This window comes from Squalius cephalus, assembly GCF_949319135.1.
Source record: "Squalius cephalus genome assembly, chromosome: 3".
Classification (NCBI taxonomy): domain Eukaryota; kingdom Metazoa; phylum Chordata; class Actinopteri; order Cypriniformes; family Leuciscidae; genus Squalius; species Squalius cephalus.
This window is the reverse complement of record NC_137124.1, coordinates 13685935-13698165: the sequence shown is the minus strand read 5'-3', so window position 1 is coordinate 13698165 and position 12231 is coordinate 13685935. Positions and strand designations below refer to the sequence as shown.

Genomic DNA, 12231 nt, shown 5'->3' with positions numbered 1-12231 from the left:
AAGAGAAAACTCCTAGCTAAAATATTTTAGTGCGATTTAGGAGTACTCTAAATGGTAAGATAAAATGCTTTGTGAATACGGCCCATGATGTATTGTACACTACAACAGTGATGTCATTTATGAATTCTCACTTCACAGTAATTCATCATTAATAAATAAAGATTCTTTATAATACCAGAGATTTCACTCATTAAAGCGATAACAAAAGAGCTGACTGGAATAACTACAAAGATTTTCATTCACTCTAGAAATTTCCATTTAGATTTCCACAAAATTTTCATGGGCCGTATTCACAAAGCATTTTATCTTACCACTAGGAGTACTCCTAAATCGCACTAAAATATTTTAGCTAGGAGTTTTCTCTTAAAAGTTATTCACAACGCCTTTCAGACCTACTCTTAGTAAAGAAAAATGACAACTCCTAAACTAAGAGTGAGTCTTCGTTGCTATGGATGACATCATTACTCATGCACGAGCTTGACTGAAGTGACCACCTTGATTGGCTGATGATTGTAACGCGGGAATGATTCCAAACACCTCCCCTACGATGATGAGTGACAGGTGACAGGTCTGAGAATGCGTGCGCTACACAAGTAGTGCGAAGGACGGAAGATGATGAATAACTGAATAAATAGCCTAAATGAATAAAGAGTAAGGCAAAACAAATAGCCTAGTAGCCTAATGAAACATATGGATTGATGCAATATCTTTGCAACATTATTGAATTAATCTGTCACTATATGCCTCTGCCTACATTTGCAAAGAGAAGAACATTTTAATTTGATTCACAATGAAACGTTACAATTAGTTTACATGCAATGAGTAGTTTTGGTTGTTGTTGGTGGCGTTATTGCATCCCTAGTTATGCCTACAATGCAAAATTGTTCCCTCGCGATTGGAAGCTCCTGTAGCCGTCGCATACGCATTTCAAAACATCGCAATGTGAAATGCCACAAAAAGCGGTTTGTGAATAGGTCTTAGTGAGTTAGGAGTCCTCTCGACTTCTTTTAAGCTGTCCCAGACTTAGGTGCTACTTTTAGGGCTAAAATGCTTCGTGAATTACTCTTAGTCAAAAAAATGAGGAGTCCTAAAGTTAGGAGTGACACGCCCATTATTTTTAGGAGTTGCTCCTAAATTCGCCAGTTAGGAGCTACTTTTAGCCTTAAAATTCTTTGGGAATACAGCCCCATATCTTTACTGTCACAAGCATCTTCAAAACAATGACCGTATTGATACTTTGCACGTGACGTCAGTTGTACTGGCTGGCGGGCAAGAACGTCATTCTTTAGCAACGAAAACCAGTAAACTAATCAAGGATCTTGCCAGGACGTTGCCAGTTTTAATATACAAAAGTTGGTGTTTTGAGGTGTACACGACATGCCAGATAGTTGTTGTGCGATTGGATGCACTAACCGCGTTTGTTGCCCGCCAGATATCACGTGACTGCAAAGTATCAATACTGACAGCTAAAATTAAACAGGACATATGCAAATGCTGTTTTTAAGTATGCAATGTTAAAGGGATAGTTGCAAGACAATAATTACAGACATAAAAAGGGATAATTCACCCCAAAATGATAATTCTGTCATCATTTACCAACCTTCATATTGCTCCAGAAGAAATTCAAAAAAATGTCTTGGTTGTTGTTTTCCATTCAGTGGAAATCAATGGGCCCCAGTGTTGTTTAGACCCCAACATTCTTCAAACTATCTTCTTTTGTGCTCCGCAGCAGAAAGTCTACAGGTTTGGAACAACATGAGGGTGAGTAAACGATGACAGAACTTTTATTTTTGGGTCAACTATCCTTTTAAAAGTCTGGGATTATTAAAACAATATGCATGATGTGTCCATTTGAAATGATGTTTCTGAGTTCTCTTGCTGCTCTGTATTATCTGAGAGTGACATTCACCACTGGCATGATGTGTCATCAAAATGATTGATCATATGGTTAAACTACACTTAAACTGAAAATGAAAAACTGCATTGCAATAAATCCGACAAAGTCATTGTCTTCAAGGACACTTAGTACACAAACATTTGCAGACTTAATTAGCATAAGTTCTTAGTGTCTCCTCTATCAGAGTAAGTACTTCCTTTTTACAAAGGAAGTGACATAAAGATGGGCTGGCGGTTATAAATGATAGCTCACTATTTTTTAGACTTTAGTTTTGACAGCATTACTAGGATGAAATGACAGTTCCTTTTATTAAAATGTATATGACACAAAATATGTATTTACTTTGCTCAAAGGGTGTGTTTTTTTCCACGCACTCAGCAAAACATTCATTATAGCCAATTAGATTTAAAAAAGTAAAATACAGACATTTTCCCATAGATTTTCACTAATGTAGGAGCAGATAAATATCAAAAACTGTATACATACAGTATATATACAGTTTGTTTTAGTTTGAGCATCCCAAACATGCTCAATGGGTGACATGTCCGGTGAGTATGCTGGCCATGCAAGAACTGGGATGTTTTCAGCTTCCAGGAATTGTGTACAGATCCTTGCAACATGGGGCCATGCATTATCATGCTGCAACATGAGGTGATGGTCGTGGATTAATGGCACAACAACGGGCCTCAGGATCTCGTCACGGTATCTCTGTACATTCAAAATGCCATCAATAAAATGCACCTTTGTTCGTTGTCCATAACATACGCCTGCCCATATCATAACCCCACCGCCCCCATGGGCCACTCGATCCACAACGTTGACATCAGCAAACCGCTCACCTACACGACGCCATACACGCTGTCTGCCATGTGCCCTGTACAGTGAAAACCAGGATTCATCTGTGAAGAGAACACCTCTCCAAAGTGCCAGAGGCTATTGAATGTGAACATTTGCCCACTCAAGTCGGTTACGACGACGAACTGCAGTCAGGTCGAGACCCCAATGAGGACGATGAGCATGCAGATGAGCTTCCCTGAGACGGTTTCTGAGAGTTTGTGCAGAAATTCTTTGGTTATGCAAACAGCAGCTGTCCGGGTGGCTGGTCTCAGACGAACTTGGAGGTGAAGATGCTGGATGTGGAGGTCCTGGGCTGGTGTGGTTACACGTGGTCTGCGGTTGTGAGGCCGGTTGGATGTACTTCCAAATTCTCTGAAATGCCTTTGGAGACGGCTTATGGTAGAGAAATTAATATTCAATTCACGGGCAACAGCTCTGGTGGACATTCCTGTAGTCCGCATGCCAATTGCACGCTCCCTCAAAACTTGCGACATCTGTGGCATTGTGCTATGTGATAAAACTGCACATTTTAGCGTGGCCTTTTATTATGCCCAGCCTAAGGCACACCTGGGCAATAATCATGCTGTCTAATCAGCATCTTGATATGCCACACCTGTGAGGTGGATGGATTATCTCGGCAAAGGAGAAGTGCTCACTAACTCAGATTTAGACAGATTTGTAAACAATATTTGAGAGAAATAGGCCTTTTGTGTACATAGAAAAAGTCTTAGATATTTGAGTTCAGCTCATGAAAAATGGGGGCAAAAACAAAAGTGCCCCCTTGCGTTTATAATTTTGTTCAGTGTATATACAGATGCATTTGTATAGGTAAGTTTGAATTTATCCATATATATATACTGTATATAAAGTATATACACATACAGTATTATTAACTATTTTATTTAAAAATGCTTTTAAATGAAATGGATGTTTCATCTCTGCAATGGAAGAAAAGGCAAAGAAAAGAACAACTGGATAAATAGCGTTTATTTTCACTGAATATCCTTTGTTACCAAACAAATTTGAACTTCACTGAACAAATTGCATGTATTATGGAGAATAATGGAGTAGATTGGTATCAGTTATGTTGCTGTGGTGCTGTAATAATGGTGTAATCTTCAAAGCTTGATGAGATTCACAGGCATTATTGATTTTCAGACCCAGTGAATCCATCCTAACAGTCATTGTAATATAATATCAGCCCATGGGTTTGGAAAAATTATTTAGACTTTATCCTTTAGTGCTGGTTCTCAACTAGTGGGTCACAGGTATGGTCTGATGACAGCTGGGGAAATACATTTGAATGTTCATTTTTAAATATATATATTTTTTTAAATAAAAAATTTCAATTTTGGAAGTATGTTGGGTCTCAACATCAAAATCTGGATTCTGAAGCAAAACCAGTTTAGACCTGCTGCTTTAGAGCACCTCTGTGTTTTGTTTTATTCTTCAAATGGAAATGATCCCATTAGATTCAGAAGAATTTCTTTGCATTTTACAATTTCATTCCTCAATAGCTTTCAGGTGCACACACACAACTAAACCTCATCAGTGTGCATAATCATGTTATAGGCTGTCAATCATTGTTGATGATAGTCAGGGACCCCCGTTGGCCGCCGCTGGTTTATTCCTGGCAGAGAAAATGATGCCTGAGTTTAAGCTCAAAGCACATATAATTACTTAGAAGAAAAAACACGTCTTTTTTGTTGCTGTTAGACTCAGTTTCACATTTCACATTTCATTACTCTCAGAAATACATTCTTTACATCACTTTGGCCATTCTAACTGTCTGCTCCATCCATGTCGTACAGATGAATTTCTTCCTGTGGATGACCTGACTCTTGGAGGTTTGCAGAAAGGGATTTGCAAAATAATGAAGGGCTCTGAAAACATACAGTAGTGTATTTCCTAACCCGAGTATACAGATTAATGGACTAAAGTTTCACGCTGAGATCAAAGCCTGTGGGTAATGATATACAGTTCATCACGTTGCGAGCGCCTCATTTTTCTTTCCATTCAGCTACTGCGACTGTGTTTTTCAAGAAGTGAAATGTCGTATTGTTCCAGTAATCTATGTCCGCTCAGCTTTGTCAAATATCACACATACAGTACTCATTTGTCAGCATAATGTGCAATTTTTAGAAGAGAAATTCTATTATATATTTTTATAATATATTATTTATGTGAATATAAATATTTAATACAAATTGAAACATGCTATGTCATGTCAATGATTACATTTTCTATGCACATCAAATAATGATGCACCCAGGACTGGAACTATATTTTCACTACCGTAGAAAAGATTGCGTTATTTTCTTTAAGTTCTTAATTGCGTTAAGTCTCTAATCCTCACCAAAGCTGAAAAACAGTAATATTGTGAAATATCATTACAATTTAAAATAACTGTTTTCTATTTGAATATATTTTAAAATGTAATTTATTCCTGTGATGTCAAAGCTGAATTTTCAGCATCATTACTCCAGTCTTCAGTGTCACATGACCTTCAGAAATCACTCTAATGTGCTGATTTGCTGCTCAAGAAAGATTTCTTATTATTAGCAATGTTGAAAACAGTTGTACTGCTTCATATTTTTGTGGAAATCTGAATACTAAAAACAAAACAAACATCTGGAAGCTATTCAATTTTTTACATTTTTACTTATTTTTGCATAAACTTCTTTTTTGCATACTACATTTACTGATCTCATAAATACATAACTGATGATTTAGCAACAATCTACAGTGTCGCTGCTGGGAATGGGAATTCAGATATTTTTGCAGTTGCCAGTTTTACAGCTTTGAAATGTAAATATCCATGCTTTGAATGTTGTTTATGTTATGCATCATGTATGTGACATCTAAAAAGATGCAGCTGACAAAATGGTTGTGTGCAACGCATGTCATGCAAGGCTAAATAAATAGTCAATTAGCAGGCGCTTTTTTTCAAAACAGTCCCTCTGGAGCAGCCCATGGTTTTGTGTGAATGATGGGGATTGCTTATGGATCTCCCCAAGTGGGAAGCCTACCTTTTAGTAATCATCCTGGGTCACTATTTCACACCACCCTGGAGATAGTGTCACAAAACTGTCGTTTTCAACCAGGGCAGACAGAGATTGACTGATTTTGCATGCCTAGCTCTGAGTTTGGGGATTGTGTAACTACCATTAGCTGTGTGTTGTTGACGCAGGAGGTTGGAGGGAGTCGTCTTCGACTGCGGCTGTGAGATTCGATGGATTCAGCTCTGGCAGCTGCGAGGTGAGGCCGGCCTGCACACCCAGCAACTCTACTGCAAGAACGGCGCATACAAGATTCGCCTGAGATCAATGAGCATTGCCCACTGTGGTAAGACATCTTTCTTCATAAATAATACAACTGTAGGCCAAGCATGCACTACGTATTGTTATATAAGATTATATTACTTGTATGATGCAATGCTTATCTAACATTATGATGCAGTATTGGGGGGAGTGGGGTAAGGTTTTCGAACAATGTCCTCGTATAATCAAGGAAATTGTGCAGAGTTTTGTCATGCAAACATATTTGGATACACATTAAAATAATCATATCATAATCATAAAAAATCATATACAGATGAGAGATGCATATTTTTGCTAAAAACATTTTTATGCAAAAAAAACAACAAAAAACATATGAACTGCCAGGGTATAAACCATGCATATTTGAGGGTTAAGGTTCACCCTATATGATTACAATAAGCATTTTAGTATTACATTATACATTTTAATGAATTTTATTTACTGAATTAAATTTTACTGAAATGTATTCAATTATTGAAATATTTTTGAATTAAACTAATTAAAACTGAAAATATAAAAATAAAAGTAAAGTTTCAGTATTTTAGTTGTGCTTTTGTAAATTATTATTTTATTAAAATTTTCCTATTCATTTATTGTTACTTCTGTTTTAGTAATTTTAGTACCTTAAACCTATTTATATAGATAAATAAAGTATATCTCATATTTATTTGCCAAAGTAAGTTTTTCATTGAATTTTAGGAAATTATAGCAACACTGATATAGATGCTTTTATAACATAGCAGACACCTTACTATTTTACCTTAGAGGAAAACTGAAGTAAAGAGCAGCACAATATAGTATAAACAATAGTATATCATCAAAAAACATGGCATTTTCTTACAAATAAATTACTATGCTAGCTATAGCTTACACTAACTGTTACGCTTTGGTATTAACAAACAAAATGCTTACACAATATACCATGTTAATTAGCTAATTATGGACTGGTGATAAAACATGGTAAAGAAAAAAGTATGTTGTTGCCGATTTAGTATTTTGCCTTAAACTATTCTTTTAAGAAAGCAATGAACGTATAGATATAAAAGTCCTTGCTCTGATCTAGACTTGCCAGATATCAGCGTTGCTCACAGTAACCTCACTGTGTTGGAGGGCGATAACGTGATGCTCAGCTGTAACGGCTCTGGTTCTCCGTTACCTGAGGTGGACTGGACTGTGAACGGCCTTCACTCCATCAACACGCACCAGGTGAGCGCCATTCATCCCACACCAAACAAACTCTCTAACCTTATTTTCAATCTAACCATAGCATAATGTTTCTTGCCTGCCCTCCAGTCGAATGTCTACTGGCCCAACATTCACTCCATCAACCTGACGCTGGTCAACGTGAGCAGAGACGACAACGGATTTGTTCTGACCTGCATCTCTGAGAATGTGGTTGGGATGACCAATGTGTCCCTTCAGCTGGCTGTGCTATGTACGTATATTTCGCTTGTTACAGGTTTTCATGTCTCATACTTAATGGTGTTTGCTGTTGCTAATAACTGAAATATGTCAAATTATGCAGCTTGTTGAGGCAAGAAATGCTGGTACTTTTAGCAATCAGGGACAGGATTCACAAAACATTCATACGAATACAATTATTTTTAACTGCTATCTCCTTATCTCCCCCCTAGTTAATATGTATAAGTTTTAGGAAACTTAAAGTGCCCCTATTATGCCCTAATTTTATTTTGGAGGACTCCTACAATAGGTTTACATGCATACAAGGTCAAAAAATGCATGTAATCACCTCTCGACGTGATTGGTCTACCGCTTACAGAGCGTGTTGGAAACCAAATGTTCATTACCATATCTGAATTTCAGCTCTGGAGGCTTCCTTAGCACTTGATACAGTAACGATGGCACTGGTTTTACCATATCAGTTTGAGTCCTCATCCTTTTGATGTTCATGCAAAGTGGATTTGCTGCGCAGAAAACAGCATCTCCTTGACATGTCGACAACACAAGCCAAACTCTTCCAGTCTCAGCTACAGTTTTTGAGGACGGGTCAAAGTAGACGTTGTTCGCGGGCAGCCAATGAAGACCATACGCTGGCATTATGCAAATTTGTTACAAAGCTACATTCACAAACAGCTATATTACACACTGCATGAAAGGAAATATTCGAAAAAGCATAATGGGGCACTTTAAATCAAATATTAACACTTTAGTTTACGGTCCAATTCTCACTATTAACTAGTTGCTTATTAGCATGCATATTACTAGGATGTTGGCTGTTTATTATTACTTACAAAGCACATATTATTGCCTTATTCTTCATGACCTTATTCTACATCCCTTAATCCTACAGTAGCTAATACCTAAACTTAACGACTATCTTACTAACTATTAATAAGCAGTAATAAGGAGTTTATTGGCAAAAGTCATGTTAGTTAATAGTGAGAATCGGACCCTAATCTAAAGTGTGACCAATCAAACTAGTATTAGACCAATCAAAATTATGTAGAAAACACTGAATAATTGTTATTCAAGTGCTTTTATTTGAATAATTTGAATGTAGGCTGTGAATTTGTATTTAGAAATCATGCTATAAATGCATTTACTGAAATTGTTGCAATCTTTAACGCAGATAACACCATACTCTACTCTGAAAAAAAAAAAAAACTGTATGGACACATTTAAAATAGAACAAGGTACTAAATGTACTGATACATCAATTAACAGCTATGAACCTGCAAGACTTTGTGTTAATTTAATCAGAGGGTGTGCATATTTAGGGATTGCGTTAGGTTGTGATGCATAAAAATAGACCTCTTTCCCTGCACCGTGTTAAACTGGGTTAAACAGGTACAAGATGAGAATCAACCAGAGGATAAATGTAATCTGCAATATCTCTGCAACTTTTCCTGGTTTTAATAGGAATGGAGGATTTTTCTCGCTGATGCCGTTAATGTTTTAGGACTCAGATATGATCTGACACTCAGGCATCATTATGTTCATTAAACAGCACATGATTTTAAGACATTGAGTAGATGAAAAGCATTACATTTTATCACTCTGCTGACTAATGACTTTGACGTTAAATTGAAATGACAGCAGCAAGATATAAGGCTCTGAGTGGAAAAATTGTCAAGTTTGGTATTAATAACCAAGTACAGGGTCTTGTCTTTATTAAGGAAGTGAAAGGAATGATTGCTGATGGTTTATAATCCCTTTATATAGCTAATTATATTTTATTTATATTCCATTTTATCCTGTTAATTTTTGTTGTCCCATTACATTTTCTAAAGTAGTAATTATGTGTGTGTTTGTGTGTGTATATATATATATACACGGATACTTGCCACATAAGTAAATAATTAGACATGAAATATTGATTTCAAAATATGAGTATAAATATTTTATTAGGTCTTTAAACGCAAAGCTTCCGTGGAGAGAGCAGTTGCTAAGTTCAAACTAGACGGACATTTAAGGGATAAGGTACAGTCATACCACTTTTGCCACATAAATAATTTTGGGAATGAGAGATATTGATTTAAGATGAAACTTTTTTTTAAATCTTACACGTTTGTTATCTTATAATCCATTACAGTGTACAAAACAATCATTGCATTGTTATCGGAGAATAAACCCCGACAGCGTGATCAGGTGATCAGAACTATCATGAACAAACAATGAACGACTGTATATTTATTAACAAACATAAACAAAGATTAATAAACACTGTAACAAATGCATTGCTCATTGTTAGTTCATGTTAGTTAATACATTAACTAATGTTAACAAATAAGACCTTATTGTAAAGTATCACCAGAATAATAATAATAATAATAATAATAATAATAGTAGTAATAATAATAATAGTAATAATAATATTATATATATATATATATATATATATATATATATATATATATATATATATATATGTATGTATATATGTGTGTGTGTGTGTGTAAGAAATCGCAATTGGGTGCAGTGTCAACAAAGCCAAAAGGTGAAAAGTCCACCAGTTTAATTTTTACATTCCGATCAAAAGCTTTGGAATATGAGATGCACATATGGGATGCACATCCCTCCCGTTCTCTTTCTCTCTCCTGGTGGGATTGCAGCAGGACTCCCTAAATGACAGGCCTCATGCAGTAGTCAGAGCAGACAGGCCGAGAGCAAGGGTGCTGGTGCATGCTGATTCTAAAACACATGTCATCTGTTTAGGCGGGATGTGTGCCGAGCCGCTCTACAGGAGGGATCTATCTCTCGTCTAGTCTCATCATTCAGCCAAGCACAAATCACTTCGGCGAGAGAAGGCAGCTGACAATAATGATGCGTTCTCATTTGAATGACAAACAAACGCGCAGTGTCGGACAAGACATTTGCATGTGGTTTACCTTTGAATAGTGTACAATAATATACAGTCTGTGACAGCAAGATTACGAGATGTCCCTCTGTCAATTTATGCTCTGTCCATTTTTCATTGAAAACCCAATTTATAAACATAACAGTGGGCCAAGTTTTACTGGTTCTGCTTTTTACTTGACAGCAACTCCATTGTTAAGAAATCTATGCATTTCACCAAAAAAAAAGAAAAAAAAAGAGTCTTTCTTTGAGTCTATTATATAAAAGGAATGGAAACTTACATTAAAGTAGAATTTTTATGATTTACCCACTCACGTCTTTGTTGTTGTAGTCACTCTCATGTTGCCTTTATTATTTTATTTTATCTGTCACTGTGGAACATAAAATAAGATGTTAGGCAGAATGCCTCATTTACTTCTGTTTTCCATACAAGGAAAGTGAATAGAGATTTATACACACAGGCTTCTTATAAGTTGTACTGTACACTATATTCATCTGAAGTAATTTGATCGCTTTGTGTGGTGAACAAACCGCAATTATAAAGTTGCTTTCACTGATAATTTTCCTGTCTTCCCTTCAAATCTAAATTGCAGTCAGGATGTCAAGATCTGTCACCTGACAAATGAGAACCAGTGCTGTTTAGTGTCAGCAACATATAGTGGTTCAAATGACAATAAATTTGTCTGTAGTGCACATGCAACAAATATAGGTTCTGTTCACACTTCACCTGATTCTGATCTGTCTTTTTACATCTGACATTATCTGTTCACACTGTCGTTCTACAGGTAATAAAATTAGATCAGCTTGGTGCCATAGTGATGATGCCAAAGATATAAGAGTCATTGTGGAAAGAAATCTAGCCTCTGCTCATGTCCATAAATGGCATCTCAGCTCAGTGTTGAAGTTGGAGGAATAAAATGCATATACACTACCGGTCAAAAGTTTGGGGTCAGTAAGATTTTTAATGTTTTTAAAAGAAGTATCTTCTGCTCACCAAGGCTGCAAACAAAAACAGTGAAATGTTATTCCAATTTAAAACAGCTGTTTTCTATGTGAATATACAGTAAAGTGTAATTTATTCCTGTGATCAAAGCTGAATTTTCAGCATCTACTCCAGTCTTGTCACAACATGATCCTTCAGAAATCACTCTAATATGATGATTTGATGCTCAAGAAACATTTATGATTATTATCAATGTTGAAAACAGTTATTTACATTTTTATTTCATGATGCTATGATGAATAGAAAGTTCAAAAGAACAGCATTTATCTGAAATCTAAAGCTTTTGTAACATTAAACACTACCGTTCAAAAGTTTGGGGTCAGTAAGAATTTTATTTTTATTTTTGGGGGAAAGAAATAAAATAAATCAATACTTTTATTCATCAAGGATGAGTTAAACTGATCAAAAGTTACAGTAAAGACATTTATAATGTTAGAAAATATTCTATTTTAAATAAATGCTGTTCTTTTGAACTTTCTATTCATCAAATAATTTTGAAAAAAATGTGTACACAACTGTTTTCAACATTGATAATAATAATGAATGTTTCTTGAGCATCAATTCATCATATTAGAATGATTTCTGAAGGATCATGTGACACTGAAGACTGGAGTAATGATGCTGAAAATTCAGCTTTGATCACAGGAATAAATTACAGATTAAAATATATTAAAATAGAAAACAGTCATTTTAAATTGTCATAATATTTCACAATATTACTGTTTTTTTATTGTTTTTTATCAAATAAATGCAGCCTTGGTGAGCAGAAGATACTTCTTTTAAAAACATTAAAAATCTTACTGACCCCAAACTTTTGAACAGTAGTGTAAATATGTAAAATATAGGTATTTATATAA

The 12231-nt window shown here is 35.6% G+C and overlaps 1 protein-coding gene across 4 annotated transcripts in view; it reads left to right on the top strand.

Annotated features, from left to right (window-relative positions):
- ntrk3b (neurotrophic tyrosine kinase, receptor, type 3b) overlaps positions 1 to 12231 on the top strand; it is a 135770-nt gene that overhangs the window by 64973 nt on the left and 58566 nt on the right. For all 4 annotated transcript variants that reach the window (XM_079867216.1, XM_079867215.1, XM_079867213.1 and 1 more), the window contains exons 5-7: positions 5925 to 6079; positions 7118 to 7260; positions 7348 to 7489. In XM_079867216.1, coding sequence (XP_079723342.1) covers positions 5925 to 6079; positions 7118 to 7260; positions 7348 to 7489 — 440 coding nt within the window. The remainder of the gene's footprint in view (positions 1 to 5924; positions 6080 to 7117; positions 7261 to 7347; positions 7490 to 12231) is intronic.